Here is a 14,476-nt window from a genome sequence, read left to right on the forward strand (position 1 = left end):
AGCCTAACCCTAACCCTAACCCTAACCCTAACCCTAACCCTAACCCTAACCCTAACCCTAACCCTAACCCTAACCAGAACCCTAACCCTAACCCTAACCCTAACCCTAACCCTAACCCTAACCCTAACCCTAACCCTAACCCTAACCCTAACCCTAACCCTAACCCTAACCCTAACCCTAACCCTAACCCTAACCCTAACCCTAACCCTAACCCTAACCCTAACCCTAACCCTAACCCTAACCCTAACCCTAACCCTAACCCTAACCCTAACCCTAACCCTAACCCTAACCCTAACCCTAACCCTAACCCTAACCCTAACCCTAACCCTAACCCTAACCCTAACCCTAACCCTAACCCTAACCCTAACCCTAACCCTAACCCTAACCCTAACCCTAACCCTAACCCTAACCCTAACCCTAACCCTAACCCTAACCCTAACCCTAACCCTAACCCTAACCCTAACCCTAACCCTAACCCTAACCCTAACCCTAACCCTAACCCTAACCCTAACCCTAACCCTAACCCTAACCCTAACCCTAACCCTAACCCTAACCCTAACCCTAACCCTAACCCTAACCCTAACCCTAACCCTAACCCTAACCCTAACCCTAACCCTAACCCTAACCCTAACCCTAACCCTAACCCTAACCCTAACCCTAACCCTAACCCTAACCCTAACCCTAACCCTAACCCTAACCCTAACCCTAACCCTAACCCTAACCCTAACCCTAACCCTAACCCTAACCCTAACCCTAACCCTAACCCTAACCCTAACCCTAACCCTAACCCTAACCCTAACCCTAACCCTAACCCTAACCCTAACCCTAACCCTAACCCTAACCCTAACCCTAACCCTAACCCTAACCCTAACCCTAACCCTAACCCTAACCCTAACCCTAACCCTAACCCTAACCCTAACCCTAACCCTAACCCTAACCCTAACCCTAACCCTAACCCTAACCCTAACCCTAACCCTAACCCTAACCCTAACCCTAACCCTAACCCTAACCCTAACCCTAACCCTAACCCTAACCCTAACCCTAACCCTAACCCTAACCGTGACCCTGACTCTGACCCTGACCCTGACCCTGACCCTGACCCTAACCCTGACCCTGACCCTGACCCTAACCCTGACCCTAACCCTGACCCTAACCGAGACAGCGCCTACCGGCGCACCTTAACCGAAGACAGCGCCTATAGGCGCACCTTAACTCCTAGGCACATGTCTGCCGGCAGCGCTGCCGCGCGCGCTGCCGCGCTCGCCTGCCCCCGGCGATGACCGTAACATCTTGGTAACCCGTGACAGCGCCTGGGCAGCGGCAGCCGTTGGCGACGCCATGGAGCCGATTGCAGGAGCAGTTAGCCTGCGGAGAAGGGGCAGTGCGCAGTTGGCATCGCGACTGGCGAGAGGCGAGACTGAACCACCGGATGTCAGTGTACACCGCCAGCCGGGGTGGCTCTGCCTTGAGCCGGGGGTCGGGCATGCGCAGAGTGGCAGCGCAGGCACGCGCAAAGGCCGCGCGAGAGAGGTATGGGCGAAGTGCTTAGGCTCGAGGCGTGTGCTCTGGGCGGCTAAGGCTCAGAGGACGAACACGCCCGCCGGCTCCGAGACGCGAGCGGAGAGGTGCAACGGCAGGGCAGCTCAATGCACACCGAGTCGAGTTGCGGGGCGTCGTTACGGGGACTGTGTATCTTCGAAGCTGTGTCGTGTATCTTCGGTGTGTATCTTCGGTGTGTATCTTCGGTGTATCTTCGCGTGTATCTTCGTTTCTCGGCGTGGCCAGAATCTGGAGGCTTGGCGAGCCGTGCTTAGACACGTCGAGACATGTTACCGACGCAGCTCAGCATTGTGCTGGAGCGCCTGCTCAATGAACTCGGGATAGCCGACCTCAGTACGTTCGAGGCTGTGCTCATGCACGATACAGGCGCGGTGCTCGACGCGATCCGACGCGTGAAGGTGCGCACGCCATAAGGCAGCTGCGGGCCAGCACGTTGCATGGGATGATAGCGGCTGAGGGGGCCTGAGCATCGACGCGCCGCCGACAATGCACCTGAGGCCGCAAACGGCCAGGAGCGCGTCAGTTTCGGAAAAGTGGAACCACGCGATGACGAGTGGGGATGGAGTGATAGTTTTCTGGGAACAGCAGTGGAATGAGGCAGACTCCCAGAATCCCGACGCACGGAGTACGTGACGCACGCAATACGTGTTGCGCGCGCAGCAGTGGTATCTGCAGCAGAGCCCTCTCGCGCCGCGACGGCTCTGCGCAGAGGGGTCCGTGGCTGGGCAACGGGCGCACCTGCGGTCCTGTAGCTGATGGACCTCGGCCAGCAGGCTCGCGGGGGGCAGATGTTGCTCTGGTTGCAGTTCCACAGGTCCGTTTGGCCGCGGCAGGCGGCCCGGGAGTGGCGCGCGCGAGGGGCCGAACTGCCCTGTCTTGCGACTTGAGCCAGCGATCAAAACCAGCTGGCCAAAGGTGTCACAACGCGCAGTTCGGATTTCGTGTTGCGCATTTAATAAAATCGAACACACCCGGCGTGCTGCTATGCGACATGCTGCAAGGTGGCGGACCGCGCCGATGTCGAGACCAGGCAGCCAGTGCGTTGTGTGCGCAAAGACGGTGCACCCGGCCTGCGCGACGCAGCACCTCTTCCTCGAGCCCTTCATCCGGAAGCTCGACTCCGCCAACATCTGCTTTGATTGCGCGCTTCTGGTCGCCATGGTGGAGAAGCGGCCACCGTTTGGCATCGCTGATGTTCGAGCCGTACTACCTCCAGCTGCGCGCGGCATTGCCGCGCTAACCGAGCCCTCGCCGTTCGCTCTCGGCGCCTTCATCGCCACCGGCGCGCTCAAGCTTTTAGAGGCCGCGACTACCACCGCGCGGTCGGCCACAGCCGGTGCCAAATGCGCCAAGTGCAAGTCAGCTGCGGGCGAACTTCGCGCTTGCTCGTTTTGCAAGGCCCGGCATCTACCACGATACGCCTGCGTGCATCGGGGAGCAGCGAGGGCTTCCCCTGGTGCTGCCCAAAGTGCTTCAGAAAGGGGAAGGCGGCACTATCCAAGCACCTCGCTGCGCCTGCGCCGGCCCCGACCAAGAAGCGCAGCCGGCGCTGAGTCTCGCTGACCCCTCCCACCGTGATCCGTGTTGGCCGCCCGTCTGCTGCGCGTGGCAGACAGCGTTGCGCGAGCATTAGAGAGGCCAGCCTTCGTCTTCTCAGTGTGTCGCGAGTGCTGTGTCTCTGTCTGCCTGGTAGCTGGGTGTGGTGGGGGACTCCCTGGTGGCTTTTGGTTACAAATTTACGGACTTACGGAATTACGGATCCACCCCCCTGTCCCTCCCCCGTCCCCCCGCGGCCCGGCCGTGAGACGCCGATCCGGGAATCAAGTTGGTGCCGGATTGCGCGAGCATTGGAGAGGCCAGCCTCCGGCTTCTCAGCGTGTCGCGAGTGCTGGATCTCTGTCTGCCTGGTAGCTGGCTGTGATGGGGGGCTCTCTGGTGGCTTTGCTTACAGATTTCGTACGGATCCAGCATCCACCCCCCCCCCCTCCCCCCTCCCGTGACCCGGCCGTAAGACGCGAATCCGGGAATCAAGTTGGCCGGCATACCACTCTCTGCTCATACCATACCACTCCCTAGGAGAATCAAATAAGTGGTAATACCACTCATTTACCAGTAAATCGCAAGCACTGCGCGCGGGCCGAGACGCGAGAGGCTGGTTGCGACCACATCAGCCACACTCCTGGCACGCTGCCCTGAGAGTTGAGGACTCACGGCAACAACCCGCTAACGGACAAAGGGAAAGGAAATGCGCCACCAGCTATTTTGCAAGCATCGAGCGATCGCTGCGCTCCTGCGAGATTCGAACCTTTGCCATGCGAGAGAGGCTGGAAACCGTGCCTCTGGCGACGACGCGCAAGGACGTCAAGCGCGCCTCTGGCCTCTGCGCCCGAGCAGAACCTCAGCGTCGACGCAAGAGGACCACCGCCGCCATCGCCGCCGCCGCCACCACGCCAGCGACGAGAATCGTGTTGCGCGAACCCGCCTCGCTCGCCGCCTTGGCGCCGCCCGCCTATTCCGAGACACTCGAGCCTGTGCCACCCCGGCAAAACCCGCGAGGCGCCTCCGGCAGGCTAGCGCCGACACGCGCCCCCCCGCCGCAACCGCCTCCCCCGCCGCAGTCGCGCCCTCCGCCGCGCTCGCCTTTTGCCGCTCCGCGAGCACCGCCTCCGCCTTGGTCAGCGCCGCCTCGAGCGACGTCACGATCGCGGAGGGGTTCTGCTTCAGCAGCGCCGCCTCCACCGCCTCCGCCACCCTCGCGGGTCTGTAGGGCACCCCCTCGATGAGCGACACCGCGCTCGCGACGCGTCCGCCGGCGGCGAGTGGCGCAGCCTCCTCCGCACCGCCGGCCGCGGCGAGCGTTTCGCGGGCCTGCGCCAGCGCCTCGTCCACCGCCTCAATCACCTGCTCGGTGGAGGCGTCCTTGTCGATCCAGCTCGTCCCCGACTTGCCTGGCCGTGCCGCCTTGGCCGCCGCCGCCGCCTCGGCCTTGGCTGCCGCCTCGGCTGCCGCCGCTTGTGCCGCCGCCGCCTCGGCCGCCGCCGCCTCGGCTACCGCCGCCGCCTTCTTCGCCGCCTCCGCCGCCTGGCGCTCTGCTTGCGCCCTCGCCTTCTCCTCCTCCTCCAGCGCGGCGGCGGCGGCCGCCGCCACTTCCGCCTCCGCCGCAATCGCCGCCGCCCGCTCCGCCTCCGTCGGCGCGCCGCCTGCCGGCGCCACTTCGTATGCCGCAGCCACCACATCCTCGGTCGTCGCGTACTCTGCAGGCTCGCCCACGTCGGAGGCGACGGTCGACGCAATCTCCGCGGCGGTCGACAGCACGTCGTCGACAGCGCCGTTGGCTGCAGGCGCGACGGACGCGAGGAGCTGCGGCGTCAGCATCGGCTTCGCGTTATTGTCGAAGTGGGCCTCCTGGGCCTTGGCGCCGCCGCCCTTGGCGCCGCTGCCCTTGGCGCCGCCGACGCCACCGCCGCCGCCCTTGCCACCTTTGCGCGATTTTTTGCCCATCAGCCGCGCGCTCGTCTCGGGTCGTCTCGGCGGCGTCGCCGTCCACACGATCAAGCGTGCTGCGAAAAATACAGGTGCCCTCAGCGGAGCTGGGAAGAGGACCGCCGCAAGCGGCGTGGCGTGGAGCGGTTGAGCATCCCTCCGGGGGGCCCTCTGCGCCGGGGAGGCGTTGTTGGAGGCTGGACGCAAGCGTCCGTCGCCCTTGTTCAAACTCGGGGCCGAGGGCCCAACAAACAGGAGAATCGTGCTTTCATTTGGGTTGTTTTGGTTTGGGTTGGGTTTGTTGGGGGATTGGTCGGCGCGAAGGGTGATGTCTCGACCGCCGCCGCTCACGCCAGCGGACGGCCACCATCGGTGTTTTTGGCTTCGCCACCGTTCAAAGCGTGCGCAATGCGCTCGCAGGCATCGAGCACGCCTGTCCGAGGAGCGGCTTGCTGTGTGGACGCCTTCTTGTGGCTCTCGCCGAGAGCGTTTTGCGTCCCGGCGGGTGTGAGAATATGTGTCGGGGGAGGGGGGGGGGCGACAGTCGCGCGTGGGGTGGGAGCTCGGGTGGGGTTGAAGCGCGGCGGGACGGGTCGTGTCGGTTGCGGTCGGGCGTAGCGAGCCTCTCGACGCGCGTCGACGAGGATGGTAGCCATTCGAACCTGCCACTCTCCGTTCTGAAAAAGCAGTACGAGCGTCCGCACGCAATTTCAAGGTGGGCGCCAAAGCCCCGCCGGTACAATCGCAGCTCCTTCCTCCGCAGCGCCTTTGACCGCCTTCGGCGCTTTTTTGCCAATTCGCGCTTCGCTTGAACTGAATTGCGGTGTCGCACGAAGTCCAGGCAGTGGTCGAGGAGCAAGTTTGTAGCAAGCGGGGTCGCAACCACGAGCACGGAACCGTCTGTTGCAATCAGAGAAGCGACCTTGACACCTGAGTGGAATGCCGCGATGCCGTGCGTAACCAACAGCGGGTCGTTGTTGACGAGTGGCGTGAGTCGCGGCCCAAATCATGACACCATTCCAGCTGCGCTGGCAGCGGGCGCTGGTCGTCTGGCAGGCAAAGGGGCGGCTAAACGGCATGGCCCGGATCGCGTGCGCCAGGCCCCGCGCGCAGAGGGCGGCTCTCTGAGCTCAGGGCGACACAGAGCTCGGTAGCAGCTGTGAGCTCTCAAAAGTCGCTGTTCACACTGGCGACACCGGTTTCTTCTTTTGTATCTTCATGAACCGCTGGGGGAGGAATAATTTCGTGCCCAGACCGCCGTACTGGCACGGTAGGATCGAGATCCGCGAGCGAGAGATGGAATTGGAGCCCTGGTGCGACGGGTTAGGTGAGCTACCATCACTGTCTTAGTGCGCGCGCCCCGCATGGTCCGACACATCTAAAGTGGAAGGGTGGGGTAGGGGAGAAGTACTCTTGAGGGAAACATTGGACCGTCAGGCTCCGGGGACTGGCCAGCCCGACTGACACAACCTTCAGGAACACCATTTTGCGGTCCTGAGCGGCCGTCTCGGAGCAGAAGCTTCCCTGCCTCCTTAGCCATGTTGCGGTGCCCTCGTGCCATCTGGTCCACGCACTGCTCGCAAGTAAAGCGTCTTCACAGGTCGGCAGATACGCCTCACCTTCGAAAGGGTGGCTGCCTACCCCAAAGCCCAGCCCGGGGCATCGATTTCTCTTGACGATTTCACTTTAAAACGCTGGTGCAGATGGGGTTTTCTCTATAGAAGTCGGAGCCTTGCGTCCAAGGAGAGGCAGCGTGCGGCTCCGTGGACTCGGCCATCTCCCGCGGGTGAGAGGGCGAGAGGAAGCACTCCCGCCCTCTGAGGCGGCCGTCCGAGTCGGGGAGGCAAACACACAACCATCCTCGCGGGTGTGGGCGGCCTTATCGGCCCGCTATGCTAACCCAAAGTCGGCCCTTCCTCGCGGTCGGCTGCGGAGGCCCCTTAGCCCTAGCCGGAGCTAAGGGAGCCGACTTTTTCGGCGCTAACCCTAGGAGAAACCGCTCCGGAATAGGGTTACCGGCACCATCGGGCGGCGCCATGCGGATGGAGGGAGTCGGGTCTGCCATCGGCGGGCCGTCAGGGCGCTGAGAAGTCAAGGACGACTTTTTAGCTCCACTTTCGGCGTGCCGGAGTATATCAGGGCTTGAAGGTGGATATTAGCACTTGGAGCACTTGGAGTGCAGTCGGCAACCTCACATCCAGGGCCGGTGAGCTGAGAAGCGCATCCAGCGGGCCGGATGATTGGCATCGGGTTGCGGGCAAGAGAGCCCTAGCCCAGGGGGTGCGCGGTCGCAGGGCCGTAACACGGGTCTCCGAGGGATAGTACCGCGCTCCGGGTTTCCCCTAGCAGCAGAACGCACCCTCTACTCGGAGCTAAAGAATACTCTCCGAGGGTTAGTCCGCGCTCCAGGTTTCCCCTAGCAGCGGAGCGCCCCCTCTACTCGGAGCTAAAGAATACTCTCCGAGGGTTGGACCATATTAGAATTCTTGAAACTTCGCCCCTGCTCATCATCAAGTGCATCCAGCAGCACTCAACATGCTCCTGACCCTTCTCTGTGGCTTGCCCCAGTCTCCAACGCTGCAGGTACTTCGCACGGTGTACGGTCGGCAGGCTGCCGCAGTCTACGCGCCGCCACGCCACCCTCGGGCGAGGGCTTTTGTCCCGCAGCCAGATGCCGGCATTGATCCCCATCGCTTTGGCGTCTTTGGGCGTGCGCGTACGGCGGTCGCCGGACTGCCAAAGCTGGGTCTGCGCCGCATCGCGCTCCGCGTCCTCGGTGCTCCTCAGGGCGCCAGTCGCGGGGTGCGTGCCTTCATTGTGGAGGCCTTCAGCGGCTCGCCGGCACCGACAGGAGACGCAGCGGAGGGAGAGGTGGCCTGCTACCTCGTCAACAGCGACTCAGACGGCGTGAATGTGGTGTGCACGTCATCGCCGGAAAAGTACGCGTGGTACGAAGGCATCGACCGGGAAGAGATGGAGGAGATAGCGCCGGGGTCGCTCGCGAGCTCAGGGCACCTGGCGTGCGAGGAGGACGCGACCTTCAACGGCGAACCGGTGTGGAAGTGCAAGTGAGGCCAGGGCAGGACGAGAACGGCTTGAGTTGAGAGGCAGAGGGAACGGGAGTAGCTAATCTACGTCGATAGAGTAGAACACAACTTCGGAGACTTCACAGGCATGTGAGAGGTGGTGAGACACACTCATGCGCTCGCTCGCTGTGTGTGCTGTAAATCGTCACTGTGTTGCTATCAGCTACATGTATCTTCACACGTATAACATGAATCATTCATTTTCTTCACGAGCAGGCACGGCTTTAAATATCGCACATACTACATGCAAAAAGCGAAATTCATTTAGGGATTTACATATTGATTTTCCCACCAACAGAGTCAACAAAAGCCGTAAAGCTAAAGGGTAAAGCGGACCCTGCCAAGACCAAAAAGACCTCCGTCTCAAAGCCTCGCACCCAAATACTCGGAGAGGCAGTGGCACTGTTCCCGCGGCGCCATCGAAAAGGACGTGTGGTCCCCGTGACCAGCCTCGGCGTCCATCGTCTCCGCACCTTCGCCCTCCTCCCTGTCCTCGCTGAAGGTCGCGTACAGCACGGCCCGCAGCTCGTCGCTGCGATTGGCGCCGCCGTGGTGGAAGCAGCGGTAGTCCATCCACAGCGCATCGCCGGCCTTCAGCGCCATGCTCAGAGGTGTGCCCAGCCCGAGCGCTGGCTTGGAGAAGCGCGTCCAAGGGGAGGAGACGGGCATCGAGAGACCCGCGCTCGCCGCGGCATCCTCTGCAAACTCGGCCCGCATCCTCGCCTCCGCCGCTCCCACTGTGTCGTCGGCAGTGTCCGTGCCGTCTGCGCTGAAGGTGCGTCCGCCGCCTGCTCCCCGCTGCATCGCGTCCCAGTCGCAGCGCGCCGCCACCTCCGACGGAGGAGCGGGGTAGAGCACGGTGGCCCCGTTCGCAGCCGTGGTTTCTTGAAGCGGCAAGAAGAGCGTGGCCATCGAGAGCGCATCGCGGGGCAGAACGTCCAGGTGCGGCGGCTGCTCTGCGGCTCCAGGGAGCGCAACCAGCACAGCGAGCTCGACCAGCCACGCCGCAGGCGTCAGGCCCGCCTGCCTGGCCGCCGCCTCGCCGCCAAGCCCTTGGAAGGCAGCTCGCAGCGCAGAGGCGACGAAGGGCGTGTCTGGCGAAACCGGGATCAGCAGCCGGCCGTGCGGGCCGGTGATGCCGCGCTGCTCGTGCGGCTTGCAGCTCTCCGCCGCCGCCTCGCGCGCCTCCAGCCGAGCCGTGAGTCCGAGAGCCCGAGCCAGCACCGCGATCGGCCGGCGGCGGCGCTCCTCGACGGCCTGCGCACGCGCCTGTGCAAGCGCATTCGTGCGGATGCTTGCGCAAGCCGATGGCGCAATGGCGGTCTTCCCGACGGGAAGCCGCGCGCTTGCATGCGCTGCGCAAGCAACGAGTGATCGAGAGCTTCGACGCGTTAGACGAATTGCAGCTTGCCGGCAGGCTCAAGAAGATGTTCGGTCGGATCGTCGCCGACCGATCAGCGAGCCGCACGCGTGCGGCCGACCAGCGAGACCGACCAGGAGCGAAGAGCGCCGAGATGTTCGGCAGTTTTCTTTTCTACTCGGTGCCAGTCTGCTGTGAGAGCTCGGCGGCTTAAATTCTTCTTTACCTCTATCCTGCGGCCAGCTCCGCACGTAGACGCGTCGAAGGCCCCGCAGCGCCCTCTCCGGCGCGCGTCTCACTTGCAAGCAATGTCAAAGTGGGTCGAGGAGGAAATCGAGACGGGGCTGCGGGTCGGGTACAGGCTGAAAAAGATCCTCGACTCGTCGCAGTCAGAGTTCCAGACCGTCGACCTTGTCGACTTGGAGCCGTTTGGCCGGTGTGTGTGCGCCGCTTCGCCGCGAGCTCTCTCGCTGCAGCCGCCGCTCACACGCGCCCGCGTCGCCGCAGCACGCTGATGATCGACGGCCTCATCCAGTCGACGCAGTGCGACGAGTTTGTCTACCACGAGGTCTGAGCCTCTCTCCTCCGCGCTTTGCGCACCCGTCCGCATCGGCTCGAGGCCGAGCGACGCCCGCACCCGCGTGGATAGGCGCTGGTCCACCCCGCGCTGCTTGCCCACCCGAACCCGCGGAGCGTCTACATCGGCGGCGGCGGCGAGGGCTCGACCGCGCGCGAGGTGCTGCGGCACAAGTCGGTCGAGCGCTGCGTGATGGTCGACATTGACGTGCGGCCTCTCCTTCGCCCGCACGGCGAGCTGGTCCCGCCCGGCCTCGCCGACGCGCCGCGCCGCGCTGCCTCAGGCGGACGTGGTGACCTTTTGCAAGGACCACCTCCCCGAGAATGCCGCAGCCTTTGCCGACCCGCGGCTGGAGCTCATCATCGACGACGCAAAGGCGGTGCTGGAGAAGGAGCAGAACGGGTTCGACGTCATCATCATGGACCTGGACGACCCGCTCGAGGGCGGCCCGTGCTACCAGCTCTACACCACCGAGTTCTACGAGATGCTCCGCTCCAAGCTCAACCCGGGCGGAGCCTGCGATGCCGCCGCCGGCGCGCCGTCGAACCTTCCCTCTGAGCCTCTGCTCGGAGCCTTCCTGTAGGCGGCATCTTTGTGACGCAGGCGGGCGCGGCGGGCATCAAGCAGCACCGGCTCGTGTGGTCGCCGATCAACTCGACGCTGCGCGCCGTCTTCCCCGCGGTGACGGCGTACAAGCACGCCGTCTACTCCTTCCTCGACGAGTGGGGCTGGCACATGGCCTCCGACTCGGCGGAGCTGGTCGCGCCGCTGACGCCCGCCGAGGTGGACGCGAGGCTCAAGGAGAGGCTCGTCGGCGAGACGACCTTCCTCGACGGCGTCTCGTACCCCGGCCTCTTCTCGCTCTCCAAGACGCACCGCGCGACGCTCGCCGCGGAGTCGCTCGTGATGAGCCGCGAGAAGGGGACCTTCTCCTTCATGCACAACCAGGGCCTGTGCGTCGCCAAGGCTGGCAAGTGAGCCCCGCGGCGGTGGAGACGAGTATTTGTGGCCGTTGCGGACAGCAGGACGGGGGCGCTCGCGCGCGACGGCGACGGGCCGGAAAGCAATAAATGCATCTCAGGCCGGTGCGACGTTCACGTACAGAGTTTTTATGTTTCAGAGGTTGCTGGTTGGCATGAGACACTGTTACCACGACCGGCCGCCACGCCCACCGCTCTTGGGAAGAAGACTTGGCCGCACCTCAATCCTCGTCGACATCCCTCATATAGGAGGGACATAGAGTTCATATTACTCTTTTCGATCTCTCTTCCCCTCTCCGGTTATCTTCCGGTTCGACCCATGAACCTGGAGGCTGCCGCGCCGCCTAGACTGCCGTCGACACTGGTCACTGCGGAGTGAGGCAAAGGCAAGAGGAAAGTGAAAAGTAAATACTGGATGGCGGCCACTCGGGCGACGCTCGCGAGGTAGACGAGCGCCGCAGCGGGCCGCATCGGCGAGAGAGAGAGAGCGACTCAAGGAGACGGCTTGTAAGCGTAACACGAAAAGAAGGAAATATCGTCAACACCTCAAGGGACTAACACGATCCTGCAAAAGGGAGCGCGAATGCACTAAGGTGGCTACGCCTCATCCTGCAAAAGGGAGCGTAGAGGGGTGAGTCCTGCAGAGGAGGTGTGAAGACGCGAAGCGTGGGTTATGAACAGAGGAGAAGGCCAGTGCGCGCTATGAACAGAGTGAGTGAAACACAAGGCTGTCTCCACGGACCACGCCGCCTTTCACCACTTCCTGCTTGGACTCCCACCAGGAGGGCCTCGAACGGTGCGAAAAGAATTTTACAACAAAACTCCCTCGCACGACACTGGGCACGGGGACTGGCACGCAAAGTGGGACTAGGCACTAGCACAGGTACACCACGGGAGCCGCCTAAGCGACTCCTGCGAGGGCGGCGAGGCACTTAGCTCCGTGCACCCGCCCGCCCCCGCCACAGGCAAGCTCATTCACAACCTACCTGCTCTGCGATTGCCGTGTGAAGAACGACCGAGATACGCTGCTTCTGAAGCCCAATTGTTAGTGTGTGAGTGAGTATTCTTGATACGAAACCACGACGACACACACCAGTCGACTCGCATCGGTTGCCTCCATGAACACACACACACACACACAGGTAGGTAGGTAGGTAGAAAGGTGAAGAACAGCCAGGCTCGGACTGGACACCAACGCGCACACTCGCCCAATTGTTAGTGCGAAAAGAAAGGGCCGCCACGCGCCGCCTTTGGGAAGGACGAGCGAGCCCACAGAGCTGCTACTGCGCGGCCGTCCCCATCTCCGCCTTCCCGCTAGCGCCGACCCTAGCGATGGCCGAGGACGAGGCGCCGGCGCTCGAGGCACCGCCGCAGCTCCACACCCTCGCCTCCACCGCCTCGGCGGTCATGCCGGCCCTGCCCCTCGCTGGGGCGGGCGTCCCGCTCGTGCACGCAATTCCGCTCGAGCGGCCTCCGCAGGCTGCTCCGAGCGCCGTGCCGCCGCCGCCCGTGGTCGCCTCCACGGTCGCCCCGGCGCCCCGCCCCGCCCCGCCCCGCCCCGCCGTCGTCGCCTCCCGCCTCGCGCTGCTGGCCAGCCAGGCCGCGCTGCCGCCCGCGGCGGCTCCCACGCCATCAGCCGGGCTGGAGAACTCCATCGCGGACGTGATGGTGAATCGGGGGCCGGCGGCGGCCAAGGGCGAGGGCGGGCACACCTGCGAGCTCTGCGGCGCCGTGTTCGCGCAGTCGAGGTACCTGGCGGACCACCGGCGCACGCACTCCCAGGCGAGCGCCTCCCTCCTTGCGCGCGCAGCCTGCGCCCAGCGCCGGCGCCCCTGTCGAACAGCAGCGCCGCGCGCGGTCTCGGCCGATCGCGCGCCCCGCCCCCCCCTCTCCCAGTCCCTGTTCGCGCATCCGCCCCACCTCCTCCTTCGCTGCCGGCAGATTCGGCCACACAAGTGCGACCAGTGCGACGCCGCCTTCAAGCGCTCCGGCGCCCTCACTGAGCACAAGTGCGGCTCGCCATTTGCCATTCCCGAGCCCGCGACTCCCGCTGCAGTCCACTCCCCCCCCCCCCCCTGTCAGGCGTATCCACACGGGCGAGAAGCCCTTCAAGTGCGACCGGTGCGACGCCGCCTTTGCGCAAGCCGGCCACCTCGCGCGGCACAAGCGGACGCACCTGAAGCGCGACGGCGGCAACGAGGAGACGTCGGGCCTTCACAAGCGCGCGGCCAGCGGGGCACCGGCGGCCGACGCTCGCTCGCTCACCTGCTCGCCTGCAACCTAGGCGCGCGCGCAACGTCCTCGTCGGACTCGGCCGGCGCGTATACGAGTGCGACCAGTGCGACGAGGCGTTCCTCAACCCGGCGGCGCTCGCGACGCACATGAGAGTGCACGACACCGTCAGGGAGCACACGTGCGACCTCTGCGGAAAGGCGCCGCCGCCGCGCGGTTGCGCAGCGCCGCCGCAGCTCTTGACGCGAAGCCCTCCCTCCGCAGGCTTTCCTCGAGTCGAGTGCGCTGGCCATCCACAAGAAATGGACGCACGGCGTGGAGGCTCAGGCATGAGGCTCGGTCGGCATGTTCGAGCATGAAGGCGTCGAGGGGACATCGCCCGGCGCGAAGGGTGGCGGGAAGAATGGTCTATTCCTAGCGCTCGCCGCTGCCTGCATCTTGTGTCGAGTGGGGTCAGCAGAAGTTAGGGTCAGGGCGGGGGATGGTGCATGAGTCGGGGCGACGCGGTCGCTGCATGGGGGTTCGAAGTATTTATTGCGCGCCGGAGGCAGTAGGCAAGTCGGGGCTAGCCTGTGGCTTGCATGTGGGTTCGATAATTTATTGGGGTTCGTCTAGGCTCTAGCTGAGCTCTTGCTTTAAAAAAATGTAAATTGGATGCCAAAAGCCAAATCGGCAGCGCCCACGGCGCGGTTGAGCCCTTTTTTGAGGAAAGAGGGCGGAGGCCGCGGGAGCGCGAGAGGAGAGGGCGGAGGCCGGAGCGCGCGCGACAAGAGCGCCGTCGGTGTCGACGTTTGGCAGATATTCTGCTGATTCCAGGGGCTTGGTCCTTGGTCGGAACATTCTCTCGGCGAGACGCGAGTCGCTAGAGAGCAGGACTTATTTCTCATGGCGGTTACGCTCGACCACACACCCCGCGCCGCGCCCGAAAGTTAGCGAGAGCCAATCAGAGTGAGAAGCACACGGTTCGCCCTCGCGCGTAGAGATGACAAGTCGCGGCCGGCGCCATTCGGGCGCAAACATCACGATCCAAACGCTCGAGCCAACGATGCGCGACAAGACGTTGCCACCCGACGGGCTCTCAAAGAAGGCGTCGCGGCTGACGAGCAACTACATCGCGATGCAGGAGCGGGCGCGATCGACAGCGCTCGAGTCAATGAGAAGGAGGCGGTCATCGGCTCGCACTGGCCGCCGCAGTAAC

General features: G+C 64.0%; 4 protein-coding genes across 4 annotated transcripts; 2 read left to right on the plus strand and 2 right to left on the minus strand.

Moving 5' to 3' along the window:
- Positions 1-5,390: 5,390 nt before the first annotated feature.
- Positions 5,391-6,528, minus strand: EMIHUDRAFT_242833 (hypothetical protein; the record flags this gene model as incomplete). The annotated part of the gene is made up of 5 exons (XM_005771774.1): positions 5,391-5,476; positions 5,713-5,973; positions 6,059-6,167; positions 6,240-6,353; positions 6,514-6,528. 5 exons carry the CDS (start codon positions 6,526-6,528, stop codon positions 5,391-5,393), a joined length of 585 nt encoding a protein of 194 aa, XP_005771831.1.
- A 1,857-nt stretch (positions 6,529-8,385) lies between these two features.
- EMIHUDRAFT_369456 (hypothetical protein) lies at positions 8,386-8,991 on the minus strand (the record flags this gene model as incomplete). Its single annotated transcript, XM_005771775.1, has 1 exon — positions 8,386-8,991. A coding segment is annotated over one exon (606 nt), but the record flags the coding sequence as incomplete, so codon positions are not given.
- An 806-nt stretch (positions 8,992-9,797) lies between these two features.
- On the plus strand, positions 9,798-11,044 carry EMIHUDRAFT_430738 (hypothetical protein; the record flags this gene model as incomplete). Its single annotated transcript, XM_005771776.1, has 5 exons — positions 9,798-9,925; positions 9,997-10,057; positions 10,139-10,273; positions 10,350-10,606; positions 10,639-11,044. 5 exons carry the CDS (start codon positions 9,798-9,800, stop codon positions 11,042-11,044), a joined length of 987 nt encoding a protein of 328 aa, XP_005771833.1.
- A 1,282-nt stretch (positions 11,045-12,326) lies between these two features.
- EMIHUDRAFT_369457 (hypothetical protein) lies at positions 12,327-13,932 on the plus strand. The gene is made up of 5 exons (XM_005771777.1): positions 12,327-12,828; positions 12,988-13,055; positions 13,129-13,266; positions 13,331-13,478; positions 13,543-13,932. Exons 1-5 carry the CDS (start codon positions 12,454-12,456, stop codon positions 13,609-13,611), a joined length of 798 nt encoding a protein of 265 aa, XP_005771834.1. The 5' UTR covers positions 12,327-12,453; the 3' UTR covers positions 13,612-13,932.
- The last annotated feature ends 544 nt before the right edge of the window (positions 13,933-14,476 follow it).

Source organism: Emiliania huxleyi (genome assembly GCF_000372725.1).
Source record: "Emiliania huxleyi CCMP1516 unplaced genomic scaffold EMIHUscaffold_370, whole genome shotgun sequence".
Classification (NCBI taxonomy): domain Eukaryota; phylum Haptophyta; order Isochrysidales; family Noelaerhabdaceae; genus Emiliania; species Emiliania huxleyi.